Source organism: Heloderma suspectum, chromosome 8, assembly GCF_057233095.1.
Source record: "Heloderma suspectum isolate Gila_16-S chromosome 8, 16-S_ref, whole genome shotgun sequence".
Taxonomy (NCBI): Eukaryota; Metazoa; Chordata; class Lepidosauria; order Squamata; family Helodermatidae; genus Heloderma; species Heloderma suspectum.
The window spans coordinates 37,179,324-37,198,398 of NC_139465.1; the positions used below are offsets into that span (position 1 = coordinate 37,179,324).

Genomic DNA, 19,075 nt, shown 5'->3' on the forward strand with positions numbered 1-19,075 from the left:
ACTTGGAAGTCCTTGTTATTATAATGTGATTGAATTGTAAAATGTGTCTCCTTTTTTGTCCCTTCTTTGCATTTGATTTAACATTGTATCATTATTTGTTTCATTTTTTTCTCTGTCAATATTATTTTGAATGATATTTTTGGTTAGATAATGCTGATGCTTGGGATTAGGGGTGTTTTTGTACATAAATATCCTATTTATTAATAACGTATCATAACTTTATATATGGTAATAAAATTATTATATAAAATAGCACATATTGTAATATAGAATTAAATTATAATATAAGATTAAAATTATATATATTAAAATGCTTTTCAAATGTGCTGCCTAATTAATTGGGAGCACCTCCTTAATAAAAGTTTTTAAATCAATTAATCTAACTGATTAATCAATTGAAGCTGGACAGCCACTTGTCAGGGATGCTTTGACTTGGATTCCTGCATTGAGCAGGGGATTGGACTGGATCGTCTTGTAGACCCCTTCCAACCCTACTATTCTATGATTCTATGATTAAACTTTCCAGCGATTATAGATATAGATGCACACATACACTCACATACTATTATTACATATATATTTTTACACACAGAAAGAACTCTGAACTGGGATAATTATGCAAATATATGGCTTGCCTATTAAAAAAAAAAAGCCATCCCTGTTGATCACTATTTCCATTTTACACCAATGGTCCCTCAAAAGTTTCCTTCTGATTCCTTTACCCATTAAGTGCCCCCAAGATGTAATTCACAAAGCCCAAACCCTTACCTGCAACTTCATCCTTTACACTGATCCAGCTACATTCCTCTTCGACATCAAACTGCAGGGGAGTCTCTAGCACGCAGTAGTGAGGAGTTTTCCGCCCATAGAAGCTGTCTCCAATCTGAATGACTTCTCCTGATCCACACTGCACAGTGGCGTTAAAGTTGTCACACGCAATGCTTTGGCCTGATTCTATCCAGTAAGGAAGGATGTGCATGCAGTTATTCACTTAGCGCATAAACCCTTCAACATTTTCCCACCCTCTTAACATTTCACAAAAGAACAGAGTCTTGTGTATGCTCAGCACCTCTGTTCCCAAACTGAGGAGCATTGCCCGAGCCCTCCCTATCCCATGCATCATTCCATGCCCACCCTAGCATCGGTATTGCACACTATAGGAGCCTCTTCTCTTGTTGCTGAATGTTAAACTGCCCATTTTGTTTATGTATTTTAAAGCAGGGTTCGAGGGAGCCCTTGGCAAAGGACCCTCTGGTATGCCCTGTGAAGGTTTGAGGCCTACAGAGACAAGGAAAAGAAAAAGGTCAGGCCTAGAGGCCTGGAGTTTTTTTTGTTGGGAGGGGGTATCCCTGAAAGGAGTAGTTTCATTTCCCCAGTTAAACTGCATTTCTTCCTGTTTGAAACAGTACTTTCGGGTTTGAGGGAGGAGATTATATAAAGAGAGCGAGAGAGGGACTAAGAGCAGAGGCGAGGAGACCAGAGGAGGAAGAAGCAGCTTGGAGAAGTCTAAGGACAGCTAGGGTAAAGGAACTTGCTTTTTGCCACTTTTATTTTCCCTTAATGCCTTTAGTATCAGTCTGCTCTATTGGGTAAATACCTTTAGTTGTAATCTGCTTGCTTTAATTTACCAGTAAACTGTTGTTGTTAAACCCTGTGTCTAGAATGTCAGTCAACCCACGCCTACAGCCTAAACTCCATGTTACTGGGAAGGAGAAGTTTAAAAGAAGGAAGATGGGACTCTTAAGGAGGCAAGAGATCTTTAAGGAGTTGCTCACGGGGTCCAGGTCATAAGGGGAACCCTGACAGGCCCCCTCCTATATCGGTGAGCCACTGCAAACTTACCTGACATTGGTGGCAAGGACAACCAGCAGAAGCAAAACTGAGATCAGCATGGGTTAGCTTGGTGCTAAGTTAGGCAAGTGTGTGTCCTACTTTACAGGGGGCAGTCCTCTAGTTAAAGGCCTCCTTTATTTGAAGGACTGTCCAGTCCAGGTCTACTTTAAAGTTAAAGAACCATAATAATAAGGGATGGCAGAGGCCCTGAAGTTGCCCTTCACAAATTAGCACCTGGACAGGAGACTGAGCAAGCACACAGCTCACCCGGCCCGTCTCTTCCACTATGGTGAGATGTATTATATTTCTTAGAAGAAATGGAGTAGCACTCATAGTCAATAGAAGGGTGGGAAAAGCAGTACTGGGGTACAATCTCAAAAACGATAGAATGATCTCAGTACGAATCCAAGGCAATCCATTCAACATCACAGTAATTCAAGTCTATGCCCCAACCACTGAGGCCGAAGAAGCTGAGGTTGATAGGTTCTATGAAGACCTACAACACCTTCTAGAACTCTAGACATGATATACCTCGACTTCAGCAAAGCTTTCGACAAAGTGCCCCATGATATCCCGATGAGCAAACTGGGGATGTCAGAGAATTCCGCCATGGATCACAGGGAGGCCAAATGCCAGCTCATTCAGCCCCCCGAAATCGATGGCGGAACGGTCTGCCCCCCCCGCCCCCCCCCCGGGACGGGACTTACCTTGGGCGGATCTTCCTGGCGGCGGCAGCTCCGGTGGCGGCTCCAGCGGCGGTGCGGTGGCGGCGGCTGCGGCAGCCGGTCTTCCGACTGGCTGCCGCCGCCGCCGCCATTTCCAGTTAAAAAAAAAAAAAGTGATAGGCTACGTAAAGATTTACGTTGCCTACCACGGCTAGATTTTTAAAAAACACCGTGATAGGCTATGTAAATGTTTACGTAGCCTATCATGGCTGATTTAAAAGAAAAGAAAAAAAGCACGCGCATACGCAAATGGCGACGCCCATGGGCGCCGCCATTTGCGTTCCTTATTTTCACCGTCTTAGTCTATGTAAATGTTTACGTAGACTAAGACGTGCCAAAATAAGGAATGCAAATGGCGGCGCCCATGGGCGCCGCCATTTGCGTACACGCGTTGTTGTTTTTTTCCTTTTAAATCAGCTGTGATAGGCTACGTAAACATTTACATAGCCTATCATGGCTGACTGCAGGGACGCAAATGGCGGCGGCTACAGCCGCCGCCATTTTCGTCCCTGCTAGCCAGCGGCCGGATGTCCAGCCGCTGGCGGAGCTGGCCGGTGGCTCTGCAGAATCCCTGTGGAGCGGAGCCGGCCGGCCAGGATTCCGGGGGGGGGGAGGAACGGAGCGCCTCCCCCCCGGCAAGGATTCCCGGGGGAGGGACGGAATGTCTCCCCCCCAACCATTAGCATAATCCCCGAAAGGTAAGTGATTTTTGTACATCCCTAGAGCAAACTAGCTCAAAGTGGTTAGATGAAACAATGATCCGATGGATCCACAGTTGGCTACAGAATCGGACTCAAAGAGTGCTTATCAATGGGACCTCCTCAAACTGGGAGGAGGTACCGAGTGGGGTACCGCAGGGCTCAGTCCTGGGCCCAGTGCTCTTCAACATTTTTATTAATGACTTGGAGGAGGTGGTGCAGGGAATGCTGATCAAATTTGCAGATGACACCAAATTGGGCGGGATAGCTAATACTTTGGAAGACAGAAACAAAATTCAAAGTGATCTTGATAGACTGGAGCACTGGACAGAAAACAACAAAATGACATTTAATAGGGATCAATGCCAAGTTCTGCACCTAGGAAAAAGAAAACAAATGCACAGTTACAAGATGGGGGATACGTGGCTCAACAACACTACAAACGAGAAGTATCTTGGAATTGTTGTCGATCACAAACTGAATATGAGCCAACAATGTGATGTGGCTGCAAAAAAGGCAAATGCTCTTTTGGGCTGCATTAATAGAAGCATAACTTCCAAATCCCAGGAAGTACTAGTTCCTCTCTACTCAGCACTGGTTAGGCCTCATCTGGAGTACTGTGTCCAGTTCTGGGCACCATACTTTAAGAAGGATGCAGACAAAGTGGAGAGAGTTCAGAGGAGGGCAACAAAGATGTTCAGGGGACTGGAAACAAAGCCCTATGAGAAGAGACTGAAAGAACTGGGCATGTTTAGCCTTGAGAAGAGAAGACTAAGGGGAGACATCATAGCGCTCTTCAAGTACTTGAAAGGTTGTCCCAGAAAGGAAGGCCAGGATCTCTTCTTGATCATCCCAGAGTGCAGGACACAGAATAAAGGGCTCAAGTTACAGGAAGCCAGATTCCGGCTGAACATCAGGAAAAACTTCCTGACTGTTAGAGCAATACTACAATGGAACCAATTACCTAGGGAGATAGTGGGCTCTTCCACACTGAGGGCATTCAAGACAAGGCTGGACAGCCATCTGTCAGGGATGCTCTGACTTGGATTCCTGCATTGAGCAGGGGGTTGGACTCGATGGCCTTGTAGGCCCCTTCCAACCCTACTATTCTATGATTCAATGATTCTATGATTCTATGAACTAACACCAAAAAAAGATGTCCTTTTCATCATAGTGGATTGGAATGCTAAAGGAGGAAGTCAAGAAATAACTGGGATAACAGGCAGGCATGGCCTTGGTGTACAAAATGAAGCAGGACAAAGACTAATAGAGTTTTGCCAAGAGAACACGCTGATCATAGCAAACACTCTTTTCCAACAGCACAAGAGGCGACTCTACACATGCACATCGCCAGATGGTCAATATCGAAATCAGATTGATTATGTACTTTGCAGTCAAAGGTGGAGAAGCTGTATACAGTCAGTCAAAACAAGACCTGGAGCTGACTATGGCTCAGATCATGAGCTTCTTATTGCAAAATTTTGGCTTAAATTGAAGAACATAGGGAAAACCACTAAACCATTCAGGTATAACCTAAATCATATCCCTTGTAAATATACAGTGGAGGTGATGAATGGATTTAAGGGATTAGACCTAATAGACAGAGTGCGTGAGGAACTATGGACAGAGGTCCGTAACATTGTTCAGGAGGCAGCAACTCAATCCATCCCAAAGAAAAAGAAATGCAAGAAAGCCAAGTGGCTGTCTGATGAGGCTTTACAAGTAGCTGAGGAAAGAAGGGAAGCGAAAAGCAAGGGAGAAAGGGGAAGATATATCCAACCGAATGCAGATTTCCAGAGAATAGCAAGGAGAGACAAGAAGGCCTTCTTAAATGAACAATGCAAAGGAATCGAGGAAAACAATAGAATGGGAAAGACTAGAGATCTTTTCAAGAAAATCGGAGATCTCAAGGGAACGTTTTGTGCAAAGACGGGCATGATAAAGGACAAAGAAGGCAGGGACCTAACAGAAGCAGATGAGATTAAGAAGAGGTGGAAAGAATACAAAGAAGAACTATACAGGAAAGATCTGAATGTCCCTGATAGCCATGATAGTGCGGTCACTGAACTTGAGCCGGACATCCTAGAGAGTGAAGTCAAGTGGGCCTTAGGAAGCATTAGTAACAACAAAGCTAGCGGAGATGACAGTATTCCAGCTGAGCTATTTAAAATCCTAAAAGATGATGCTGTTGAAGTGCTGCACTCAATAAGCCAACAGATTTGGAACACTCAACAGTGGCCACAAGACTGGAAAAGGTGAGTTTACATTCCAATTCCAAAGAAGGGCAATGCCAAAGAGTGTTCAAACTACCATACAATTGCGCTCATTTCACATGCCAGCAAGGTTATGTTCAAAATCCTACAAGCTAGGCTTCAGCAGTATGTGAACCAAGAACTACTGGAAGTACAGGCAGGGTTTCGAAGATGCAGAGGAACTAGAGATCAAATTGCCAACATTCGCTGGTTCATGGAGAAAGCAAGAGAATTCCAGAAAAATGTCTATTTCTGCTTCATTGACTACGCTAAAGCCTTTGATTGTGTGGTTCACAACAAACTGTGGCAAATTCTTAAAGAGATGGGAGTACCAGACCACCTTACCTGTCTCCTGAGAAACCTGTACGAGGGTCAAGAAGCAACAGTAAGAACCGGACATGGAACAACCGAGTGGTTCAAAATTGGGAAAGGAGTATGACAAGGCTGCATATTGTCGCCCTGCTTATTTAACTTATATGCAGGGTACATCATGAGAAACGCCGGGTTGGATGAATCACAGGTCGGAATTAAGATTGCCGGGAGAATTATCAACAACCTCCGATACGCAGACGATACCACCCTAATGGCAGAAAGCGAAGAGGATCTAAAGAGCCTCTTGTTGAGGGTGAAAGAGGAGAGTGCAAAAGCTGGTTTGAGGCTCAACATTGAAAAAACTAAGATCATGGCATCTGGCCCCATCACTTCCTGGCATATAGAAGGGGAAGAAATGGAAGCAGTGACAGATTTTACTTTCTTGGGCTCCAAGATCACCGCAGGTGGTGACTGTAGCTATGAAATTAAAAGACGCTTGCTTGCTTCTTGGGAAGAAAGCTATGGCAAACCTAGACAGCATAGTAAGAAGCAGAGACATCACCTTGCCGACAAAGGTTCGTATAATCAGAGCTATGGTTTTCCCAGTAGTAATGTATGGCTGTGAGAGCTGGACTATAAGGAAGGCTGAGCGCCGAAGAATTGATGCTTTCGAATTGTGGTGCTGGAGAAGACTCTTATGAGTCCCCTGGACTGCATGGAGGTCAGATCAGTCCATCCTAAAGGAAGTCAACTCTGAGTGCTCATTGGAAGGACAGATACTAAAGCTGAAGCTCAAATATTTCGGCCACCTAATGCGAAGAGAAAACTCCCTGGAAAAGACCCTGATGCTGGGAAAGACTGAAGGCAAAAGGAGAAGGGGACGGCAGAGGATGAGATGGCTAGATAGCATCACCGATGCAATGAATATGAACTTGAGCACACTCCGGGAGAGAGCAGAGGACTGGAAGGCCTGGCGTGCTATGGTCCATGGGGTCACGAAGAGTCGGACACGACTCTAAGACTGAACAACAGCAATTGTATTTCTATTTAAATTGTGGTATTTATTTCCAAATTTGCATTTATAGATACAAATTAGCATATGCAAATGCTATTCTTTGATGAGCTTCCACCGCGCTTTAAAAACCTGGCTGTTCAAGCGGGCATTTGGGGTGGGTTAGGGTTCTTTAGAGCAGTGTTGTTTTGTTACGTTTTTGTTGTTGTTCAGTTGATTATGTAAATTTGTTATAAGTATTGTATGCCTCCAAGACTGGCCAGGTAGCTGGCCAAATGGGTGGCTAATAAAATAAAGAAATACAGAAATACAGCATTGGTGGCTGGTGACTCCAGTTCCAGAGGGGTGGTAATTCCATTCTAGGTTTTAGTAACCACCAGCCTGAGCTCTAAGGGTGCTGTTCAAGGTGCTGAACCTTATCCCCAAACAGGTTCAGTACTTTGAATAGCACCTTTAGAGTTTTGTCTGGTTATAACTAAAACCCTGAATGGAATCACTACGCCCTCTGGAACTGGCATCACCAGCTGCCACTGCTATGCAGATTTGTTCTGTGTCCTCTTCTATCTCCTTTTTTTGGCGATGCATATCCTCTCTTTTGCCGATGCATAATTGCCCAACCTACTTGGAACCACTGTTTTAATTTCTCCTGATGTTTTGGCCTACAACTCCCATCATCCCTCACAATTGGCTATGCTGGCTAGGGCTGATGGGAATTGTACCGAAATGCACCAAAGTACGAAGCATGCATGCCAAAGGCCTTTGCTCAAAACAATGAAAGAATGTGGGACTGCCGGCTAAACATTAGAGATACACTTCCCCAGATGCATGGGATGAGTTCAGGATTTCTCACCAAACTCGCAAATGAAGTCAAACTCCTGGCTGCAGTTCTCTGCCACACCCCACTCATAGCCCGAGTTCTTCAGTATATAGCCGCACGACGACACGAGGACTGAGGCTGGCTCTTGACGCCACTTGCTGTAGGTGATATTTGAGGTATCCAGCCAAATCATGGATCCTGCACAGAAAGGAAGCGGCATAGTTTGGCATCTATGTACCACCAAATGTTCCTGCTGCAGGAAACAGGGGCCCATCAAGATCTCCTTACTTGGGCAATGATCCCATAAGAAGGCCAAAGCGGAGGTGCAGAAAATGGCAACTCAGATGATCAAGGAGCCAAGCAAAAAAGGGCTCCAGCAGCGATTGGGACTGCAGTCAGAGTGGGGACGGGGACTTGGCGGGAGCCAGGGCATTTGGAGGGGCTGCCACTAGCAGGGGAGAGGGGCACTGGCAGCAGCTTGGCTGCAATCATGGAAAGTGATCGCAGCCACGTCCCTCAGGAAGATCGGCGGGGGTTTCTGCTGCTCTTGCCAAGCAGCTCGCTGGAAAGGCCCTTTACCCACGATGGGTTGGCATGTCTGGGTTCAGACAACACACCAACCCATGGTGGGTAAAACAACCCCTACAACAGACCATGGGTTATCAGGGTGGGTTGTTTGGGACACCCCACCCTGATAAGATGGGTTTGGGTTCGCACGGCATGCTAACCCACCATCATGGGTTAGCACTGAACCCAGTCAGTGTTCGAGTCTGTTTAGTTTAGAAAAAAGGCGAGTGACGAGAGACATTATAGAGGTGTGCAAAATCATGCACGGTGTGGAAAAAGTGGAGATGTTTTTCTCCCTCTCTAAAGGGAGAACCTAATGAAGTCACTCCATGAAATTGAATGGTGGCAGATTCAGGACAGATAAAAGTCACACAGCACACAGTTAAACTATGGAACTCTCTAGCACAAGATGTAATGATGGGTGCCAACTTGAATGGCTTTAAAAGGCGATCAGACAGATTCAAGGAGGATAAAGCTATCAATGACTACTTGTTATGATTGCTATACATTACCTCCGGTATCCGAGGCAGTAGATCTATGTACACCAGTTGCTGGGGAACACAAGCAAGAATGTGGTGTTGCTCTCCTGTCCTGCTTGTGGGTTTCCTGTGGGCAGCTGGTTGGCCACTGTGTGAACAGACTGCTGGACTAAATAGGTCTTTGGTCTGATCCAGTAGGGCTTTTCTTATGATTATGTATATAAGTAAGGCTGTCAGAACAGCCCCCTCCATGCCTACAGCCCTGATGTTTGTGGGCCTCCTGGGCTCCCACCCCCCATGTCTGCACATTCAGTGCAATGTTGAAAACAGGAACCTATGCACGGACGTATGTCTGTACATGCACAGACTCTCCACACTATCGGGAACCCTGCATGTCCTGCTCTGACTGGAGGAGTCCTCCCCTCAGAGGAGGAGCTAGGGGCCCCAGAAGCCCAGGGAACCCCAGACCAGGGACTGCCACCAGGCCCACAGGAGCCTCAGCTCTCGGGGGAGGTGGTCGCAGGGCCATCCCTGTCAGGAGAAAAGGATTCTGCCTCTGAGGCAGAGGCTAAGCCACCCCCGGGAGCGTCATCGCCTCAAGCTACAGGCTAGCAAAGCTCCTGTGCGAAGGAGTGCTCACCTCCAGGAAAGGTCTCCTCAAGAGAAAGGGACTCCTTCAGGATTAGGCTCGGGAAAGGGAGCTCTGATTGCTGCAGCTGAGCTCTGGGTGGGGATCTGGCCGGCTTTAGGCTTAAAAGTCTGGAAACCTAGCCAGCGTTGGAACAACTTGGTCCATCCAGTCTCTGCTGTGCATGTTGCCTCCTGAATCATGCCATGTGATTGATGTTCTGTTTCCTGACCTTCTGGACTGCCTAGCAACCCCTGCTTCTGGACAGTGTAATGTACCTGACTGATTTACTGTGTGTGACCTCTTGCTTGTTACCTTGACTACTGCTGCTGCTCTCTGATCCTTGTTGATTGAGGACAGACTGACTGTGTTCTGACCTCTGCCTAGATTTTGACCACTCCTGCCTTAGCTTAAACCTCCTTGGACTGAAACCTGTATGCCTGACCATTTGCTTGCCAACTTGACTACTCTGTTGCCTCACTCCCTGTACTTACTTGCAAACAGCCAAGACTAGATCTAGAGCAGGACACTGAATGATATGGGATCCTGGCACTGTGGAGAGCCCTACACGAGTAGATTTCCCTTTTCAGGTATTGCATGAAACAAGCAGACGGCGGAGGCGGGGCTCACTGACCTTGCCATGCATAGGCTGCACAATCGAAGGGAGTCTTCCGAACAGTCCTAGTATTATACAGAGAATTATAAGAGTTGGAGGGGACCTTGTAGGCTAGGAATGCAAAACCTCTCCCAGCCTGAGGGCTGATTTCCATCCCAAAGGAACTCTCGGGGGCCGCATTCTAACATTGGGCAAGGCTGAAAGAAAAAGGGGCCAGGCCCAACCCCGAGGGAAGTACAGATCTTGTAAAATCCATTCCTTCTACGTTTTGTGGGTTGTCGGGTGCCTTTCATTCCGCCGTCTGCTCATTGACAGAATCGTTTTTTCCCCAGTTTCCTGACTTTGCAGAAGTCCATACTTGCGGAAATTCGCACTTGCGGAAATGCACCCTCCCAAATGCACAAATCCCCCCCACAGTGCACATTTTCATGCTTTAAGCCTATGGGGAAAATGGGCATTTCTGGCCAGTTTTTAAAACTTTTATAATATTTTTCTACAACAAAATATGTGTAAAATTCCAGAAAGTTTTTTTTTTTTTTTTAAGTCCACACATTTGCAGATTCTGTGCAAATCAGGAAAAGCCGTTCTGCTGAGGAATCCCCGGGTCAGATTCATAGAATTCCGAACTCATTTGATTCTGTTGCAGATTTCTCTGAGATCCCAACCAACCCCCACCCCCCCAATACCAGCATATTTTAGGTTAAAGCTCTGACTGCCAATAACAAAGCCTTAGGAGAGGCATGTCAACCATTTAGAATGGGGAAAAGACTGCACAAAACCCAGGAACCCACCAAACAATCTGCAGTCAGGGAAAGGGGGAGGGGCTAGGACAAAGGGGCATGTCCCTCTGGGGAACCCCAAAGGGCCAGATTTGGCCCCTGGGCCTGAGATTCTGCACCCCTGTTATAGCCCATTGAGTTCAAGCCTCTGCTCAATGCAGCAAATCCTGAACTAAAGCAACCTCGACAAATGGTTGTCCAGCCTCTGCCTGAAGTTGTCCAGAGAGGGAGAGCCAACCACTCCCTTAGATAATTAGTTCCATTGTCATGCTGCTCTTACCAGGAAGACATTTCTCCTACCGTTCAACCAAAATCTATCCTCCTGTGTTACTTAAGCCCATTAGTCCTAGTCCTGCCCTGTGGGGCAGCAGAGAGCACGTCTTTGCCCTCTCCCATGTGACAGCCCTTCAGGTGTTTGAACTTGGTTCCAGTGGAGGCTGGTGGCTCCGATTTCAATGGGGCTGTGAATACATTCTGGGTTTTAGTCAGAACCAGCCAGAACTCTAAAGGAGCTATCCAAGGTGCTGAGCCCTATCCCCAAAATAGGTTCAGCATCTTGGATAGCTTTTTAGAGTTCTGGCTGGTTCTAAAACCCAGAAGGGATGCACAGCCCCACCGAAATCAGAGCCACCAACCTCCACTGCTTGGTTCCAATCTACTTGGTTAAGGTTGCAATCCTACAAACATTTCCTTGGGATTAAGTCCCACCAAACTCAGTGGAGCTTGTTTCCCAATAAAAATTAATAGCATTTGGCTTCTCATTGTGGATCTGGTAACCCATCACATTCTCCTTCCACCCATGGTCACCATTCCATTTGCAGGGGGAATAACAGGGTTTTTTTAAAAAGCAAAATGTTTTAATATTACCCTAGAAAATAGGTTGCTTGCTCAAACCATACAGGGCCATTTTAAAGTGTTCATTAACGGAACTATTAAAAAAACAACAGTCTGGAATTCTGTAAAATTATCTGCCTATCAGATGGATTGACACTCATATTGCCTTCCCATGTACACATGATGCACTGTAGTGCAACGTTTGCTAGCTGGGGCAGTGTGTAACCTGCCTTTCCACTTTATCTGCCCATTCCACCAACATTAAATGCCCTGTCAGTTTTCTTTTAAAAATAAAAATAAAAGCGTTACTGTATTACACAGCCTATGACACTCCAACTGTGGTTTCTAATGTTCATTTTTTAAAATACAACCATTAAAACTTGAAACTTGCCTTAAAAAGGGGGGGGGAGTTGGAAGCTGAAATATACCCATTATTCTGTGTAGTAGTCAGATGATGGATTGTGCAAGGAGATCACCATCTTGCAGCATTCAGGGACTCTGTCACCAGCAGGAATCAACAGGCCAAAAATCTCAGCAGTAGAACAGCAAAATGAAAAACGTCTTGGTATTATTTATTCTGGTGTTGTCCTGACGGTATGTTTGTTTATTACATTTATATTCCACCTTTCTTACAAGAAACTTGAGACAACATGAAGGTGGTTCCCCCTACCCCACATTTTATTCTCACAACAACCCTGCGAGGTAGGTTAGGCTGAGAGTCACCCAGTGGGCTGCATGGCTGAGTGGGGCTTGGAAACGGAGTTTCCTAAGTCTTTGTCTGAGACACAAACCCAGATGTGTTGGACTGCAACTCCCATTATACCCAGCCAACATCATGCATATCTGAAGGGCACCAGGTTGGGGATGGCAATGCCAACCACTGTGCCATGCTGACTTGCTTCCCACCCACCCATGTTATACTGAACAAGGTTACTGTGTTTTCTTACCTTCAGTGGTTTCATTTGAAGAAGAACTGTAGGTGATTCCAATCCACCACTCCTTGTCCTCGGAGATGTGTTCCTGTAAGAATGTTTGGGTTTCTTCATTCTCAATAAAGACCAGATGACCCCCTCCTCTCTCACACCAGCTCTGGGCACTTGTGAAAGTGCGCTGGAGTCTCACAAACTCATAGCATGAATGATTGAAAGCCACTTGATATTTTGAACAAGGTATCCCCTCTGCAAGGGATAGATCCTCTGTAGTCGAACAGGGGACAAGAAGTGCAAGAATTATGATGAGAAGCTGCATGCTTCCTTCAGCGGTTCACCAAGTCCTGCATCGAGATGGAAGTAGCCCAAATGACTACTCTCCTTGAGCCTGTCTTCAGATATCATTCTGCTCTCACATCTATTTTTCCTCCCTCTTCCCTTTCCTTACCTGGATAATACCAGCAATAGCCTGCCGAACAACTTGCTCCCAATAAACAAAGGTTATTGCATCTGTGAATACAGAGGAAAATGTCCTGATGCTAAGATGTACCAGTGGATATGAGAAAGACCATTGTGCAATTGTCCAACTCTAAATCAAGACAGCGTACACAGTAGGCTTTAATTTATCACCTTTCATGTGAGCAGAGACGATTACTTTGATATATACACTCATTGGCCATATGGCAACCAGAGATAAAAGAAGCTGTAAAAGAAGCTATTGTACTTTTAGTGGCTGGGCATTCTACCGCAAAATAAGAATTCAGAACCCCAGAAAGCTGGACCACCATAATAATCAGCCAGAAATTCTGTATCCACAGTAACGTGTGAACCAGGATGTACACACGTGTGCAGTAATGCACATGTACAACCAATTCTAGCAATTCTTCACTGGCAACAAGTGAGCAAAGAAGGCTTGTGGGAATGAGGCACGTAAGCGTTTGGGACAAGACAAGTCCCCATCCATAACTGAAGAGAAGCTTAAATACACGTAACTGGACTTGCTTAGCTTCATTATTATTGCTGTTGTTGTTGTTGTTGTTAATGTCATTTCTATACCACCTAATAGCCGAAGCTTCCTGGGTAGTTCACAAAAAGTACACATCACAATACAAGATAATAAAAGCATAATATAAAACCTCTAACATTCAAAATTTAAAACAATGTAAACAGCTAAAACATTTACAATAATATACTGGACCTGATAGAAACAACTGATAGAAATGCCCCATCGTATGACATCAAATGCCTGGGAGTAAAGCCATGTATCCCCTTTCCCTATTCTCCTTTTGTCAAATGTAGATTGTAAGATACTTGGGGTGGGGACCTCTCTTCTTCTTGTTGCTCTTTAAAGGGCCGTGTACATTGACAGTGCTCTATCAATTGTTTGTTTATATCATACAGAATAAGAACACAGGTCCTGGCCCTGACTATCTTATCTGAAATTCAGCACAGATGGTGATGGAATAGGGAGATGGGAGGAAGAAGGAACCAAGGGCTAACGGGCACAGTATACTTTCAATTCAGTTGCATGTACTTAGGCTAGGTTTCAGTAGGAGAGAAAGACTACTGGATTATGCCAAGGCTCGACAGAAAGAGAGAGATGGCATCCCATAAATTAGCCTGCCCCACCCTGGTACCTTCCTCAATGTCTCAGACTCCAAATGAGCCAATGGCCATGCCGGCTGGGGATGGCGGGAGTTGTAGTTCAACCCTCTGGAAAACACCAGGTTGAGGATGGGTGTCTTGGGTGTTCTGGGAGGGAGTTCCAGGCATAAGGGGGAGAAAGGTGTGAGAGTCCATGTGGATGTGAGATGTAGTGGTAAGAATATTAGACTAAGGGACAAACCAGATGTTTCTTATATAGCATAGTTAGCAACCGCATGTGCATTTTTAACAAACTGAATATCAAGCGCTTGGAGGGGAGATTTACATCAGAACTGTGTGTGTGGAGCAGGCGGGTGCCAAAAAACATCTCCCCAATTCCCAGAGCAGTTCTGGATTTGTGTGGGGGGAGGGAGTTCAATTTTTGTATTGATAAGTGTAGGAATGGACGGATTCGCCTCCATCTGGTTTTGCCAGGTGCTCGCTGAGCTCTTGCCCGCCCCTGCTTGCCACACCGTGTGAGCTGCTGAAGCACCCGAAGAGGGCATGACAAGTGCTGTGGGGCTGCTCGTCCTCTTAGCCAGCCTCCATTTTGCAGGGGGAAAAAATATGGTGGCTCAGGGTTTTCTGGATATGTAATGTTACGTCAGTGGCGGCCGTAAAGGGGCCATTTACGCAACATCGCAGGCGAAAATGGACCATTCACACCTGTAATGTTGTGTAAATGGCCCCTTTATGACCGCCATTTATGTAACATTACATATCCGGAAAACCCAGTCCACCATTTTTGTGCAAACTGGCAGCTCGCTAAGGGGATGGGTGGCCGGTGGGCACTCGCAGAACACACGGTGGCTTGGTGAGCAGGTCTGGTAAGTGGCAGTGGCTCAGTGAACGGGGTCTGGGAGGCCGAGCAGGGGGGAGTCTGTCAGAATCCAGCCCCTTCTTGGACTCCCGTGACATCCCTAGATAAGGAGATGATTGAATGAATAAGCAGATAAGTGTACATGTGGTACTTTTACAGCGCCAAGCCATCCAGTTGTACTTGGCCCCAATCACTGGTACACACATTTGTCTTTCAAACTGCGAACCCAGAAGGACTCCACAACTCAATAGCTTTTCTTTCCCTGTTTGTCTTCCCCCTTACAAAAAATAACTCCCTTGGATGGATGCCTTTGTGAGTTGATTCTTAGACAGATAGGGCATTTTTCGCATCTTAAACCTAAAGCCTGCTATCCTGAAATCACTTACACTGAGTAGTCCTAGAGGGAAACGATTCCAAGATGTCACCCCAACCCCTGAAAATGTTATGCTTTGCAGACTTTTGGCTCAGGGTATAGAATTCTCAATGAAAGGACCATCTCCTGCCTCCCTGTTCCAAGCAAAACAGCTCAAGAGGGCAATGGAGGACAAAGGCACTCTAAGGTAAAGCATTATATTGTAAGTCACATCACAGTACACAGGCAGGCATTGTTTAGTTTGGGATCTCCTGGTATGTTTTTCTCCCTCTCTCTCATTATGTTCCCTTAGCTGGGACTTGGAGGGGCCATAGCTCTGTGGTAGAACACACGCTTTGCATGCATAAATGTTGCAGGTTCAGTCCCCAGCGTCTCACATCACAGGGCTAGGAAACCACGCCCTGCCAGGGGTCAGCTTTGGCAATCTGCTGCCAGCCAGGGTCAATGTGAACTCTAGCAGGGCCTCTCTACACAAGGCTTTTATCATGCACTTGTGATTGGTCAGTCACAGAAGTTTGCAAGTCCTTTACAAGACATCGTCAACCTTCAGGGCCTCTCCCATGCTTTATAACCTTTATCCTTTTTTTTTTTTTTTTTAAGATCAGAGAAAGTCTGGCATTTTTTTCTTGAAGCGCTGTAATGGCTGTGTGTACCTCCACAATTCTGCTATACCACAGGGCAAACAAGTGGCTGTATAATGAAACATATAGAACTTGCAAAGAAAGGAAATCCCTGGAAAAAAGCACATGTAAGCATGTAAGATGTAAAGGAGTCAGTCTTAATCCCATAAAGAATCTGGAAGCAGAAGCCCCAGTAAAGTGGTATGATAAAACCCTGGTGTAGAGAAGTCTTCCATTTTGGAGTGCCCTTGGCTAAGGCCGCCACAATGGCCCCCTCCCTCAGCGAATCTACCTTCTCACCGCCATTGGTCACTAGATGCTCTTGCTAATTGACTGCTTTGGTGATGCCCCACCTCATTCATTCATTCATTCATTCACTCATTCGTGATATTGATATACCACTGAATATAATAAAATCCCTCAGCGGTTCACATAGAAATATTAAAATCACATTTAAAATACAATACTAAAAACACAATGTTAAAAGCAATTACAATAAAAGCAATAAAAGGAGCAGCAAGATGGAGCGGCAACGTTAATTTAATTACAGCCCAGGGAAAGCCTGGTTGAGCAAGTGTTTTTCAGGAGGCGTTTAAAAGATGCCACATTTTCTGCCTCCCCAACTGCACGAGGGAAGGTTTTCCAAAAGGCTGATGCTGCTACTGAGAAGGCCCGCCGTCAGGGAGTATTGCATGGTGACATTCCGTTAGTTTCAGAATGACCAGCAAGGCCTCCTCTGAGGGTCTTAGAGGTTGCCTGGGTGTGTATAGGGGAAGATCGTCTGCTAGGTATCCTGGTCCCAAGTTAGATAATATAATGGATAATGACAAGACCACACAACCACATGTCACCAGTACTAAGCTTGAGGAACCAGAAGAGACACCTAGGGGGTGTGGATCAGAAAGGGCCAGGGTCTCGAGTCATTAGACAAAAATGACCCAGGCTGATTCCAACAGCTTTCCTTGCACAAACTCGTGTCCATCCAAACATGCTCTTCAACTCCAAGGCACAGCAAAGAATGGTATCCCTTTCTAGCAAAACGATTTAGTTGAGTCCTCAGAGACCTTTTCACAGTATACTTTCCTCTGCATTTTATAAGCTTAGTCAGTGGCTTGAGCTAGCCCCATCACAAGGTTATTGAGGGGTTTATCTTAATTGGTAAGATGACTGTAATAAATCCTCCCTTGACAAACCCTCCCTTGATAAGCAATCTCGACAGGGTACAAAAAGTAAGCCATGCTTCACACTCAATGCAAGCCAAAGCTGATAACACAGACTGAGCCCCACCGGGAGGACTGGGTAGGACTACATATGTTACTTGTTTTGTGAGACAAGAAATGGGGGCAGGTCACACGATCCTCCCAGAGCACAGAACTCTACAACTGATGGGGTGTGTGCTAGGGGTGTCAGAGAAATTTGCAGTGGATTAAAATGAGATTGGATTTTTGTGAAACCCACAGGGGACCAGCTTTTTCCGAGTCATGCAGATTCCACGAACTTGTGGACCTTTTTTTTAAAAAAAAAAATTTCCCCAGAATTGTATATAAATTCAGTCATACAAAAATACAAAAAATACAGAAAGATTTAAAAAGAGCAAAGAAAATGTACATTTCCCCCCATAGGCTAAAGCATGAAAATGCAGGGATTTGCACATTTTTGGAAATGCACATTTGCGCAACTGCAGATTTTTCAGTGTGAATGTAAGTTCAGGAAATTGAGAAAAATCCAATTCCATTAATGAGGGGATGACATAACAAAAAGCACCTGACAATCTGCGAAACACAGATGGAATGGATTTTTAAAAAATCTATACATCCTTAGTGTGGACCAAGTTTTGAGTTTGTATGTATCACCTCATTTGTGGACTGTCATGTGTGTTTGAGGTGTGCAGGCTTCTTGTGTGCACAATCTGTCTGTGGCCCAGAAGGGCTAGATAGATTGTAGGAGCACACCCATGCAGATATACATGAACATCTCTCAATCGACTTGCTCCTCAGAGAGAGGGAGCATATTCTACCTTAATTCACTGAGAATGCAGATTTTGCATAGGGACTTGCGAAGTGGGGAACTTTCTCTGCCCATGTAGGCTCCCTGTGTGATGTAGAACCATGGAATATCAGAGGAAATTTACAAACTCATAAATGTAAAAAGCTACTTTCTAGTATTTTATCAAATTCTGAAAGAGCGATCTGTGAGCCCCCTAGAACAGGGGTGCAGAACCTCTTTTAGCCTGAGGGCCAAATTCTATTTTGGAGAAGCTCTTGGGGGCTGCATTCCAGTGGTGGGCCGCGCCAAAGGTGAAAGTGGTGGGGCCAAACCGCCCCAAATAACATCATATTGTAGCTTAAAGCTCTTCCTTCCAGTAAGTAAGCCTTAGGAGAGACATTTCAACCTTTCAGAATGGGGTCAAAAAACTGCACAAAAGCCAGGAAACCACCAAATGATTGGGCTGGGGCCAGGAGAAGGGTGGATCCTTCTGGGGACCTCCAGACGGCCAGACTGGGGCCCCCAGAGGACCTGCCCTAGGAGGTTTAAAAATCATATGAGAAAAAAAATACAGGCATAGAAGTCAAGGGTGAGCAATGGGCAACTCTGTGGCAGAAGCAATCTGTCTCTGCTCATATATGAGAATGCTCACTCAAAATCATACACAGATGGTCTATGTGATTAGGCTGCCCTGCATGATGAATACACATCTACCTGACCATTAGGGAGGTTTTCAAAATACAAGCATCAATTACCATGTGTAATTCCATTCATTGCAACCTTTGGAGGAAATATATTGCAAGAAATGTCCGTTATTACAAAGGAAGCAACAAGGGCAAATACATCCTGAAGTAGTATTGCTTAATATGTTTGGTGAAGAAAATGAAGCACTGGTTTTATTCATGTTCATAGCAGCTCATCTTGCAGCGGCAAGGTGCTGGAAGGATAAGAGAGAGAGATCAAGGGATACGTGGGATCAAATGGTGAGGTATTTCACACGTTGGCACAGAAGATGACACAACAAATGCGTCTTCTCAGAGAACAAATACAGCCTGACTTTTTTTTTTCTCAATGCGGCAAAGTTTTATTTATTTCACAAATTGAAAAGACAACAGAAGAGTGCCATTTCCATCCTACAGTGGATTGTAGAA

At 45.3% G+C, this 19,075-nt stretch overlaps 1 protein-coding gene across 1 annotated transcript in view; it reads right to left on the bottom strand.

The window, feature by feature from the left end:
• Nucleotides 1–12,800, bottom strand: part of LOC146339023 (polycystin-1-like protein 2) — a 110,856-nt gene extending 98,056 nt beyond the window's left edge. The window contains 3 exon segments of the mRNA XM_084812890.1: nucleotides 769–954; nucleotides 7,683–7,847; nucleotides 12,500–12,800. Of these exon segments, the coding sequence (XP_084669016.1) occupies nucleotides 769–954; nucleotides 7,683–7,847; nucleotides 12,500–12,800 (652 nt within the window).
• Between the last annotated feature and the right edge of the window lie 6,275 nt (nucleotides 12,801–19,075).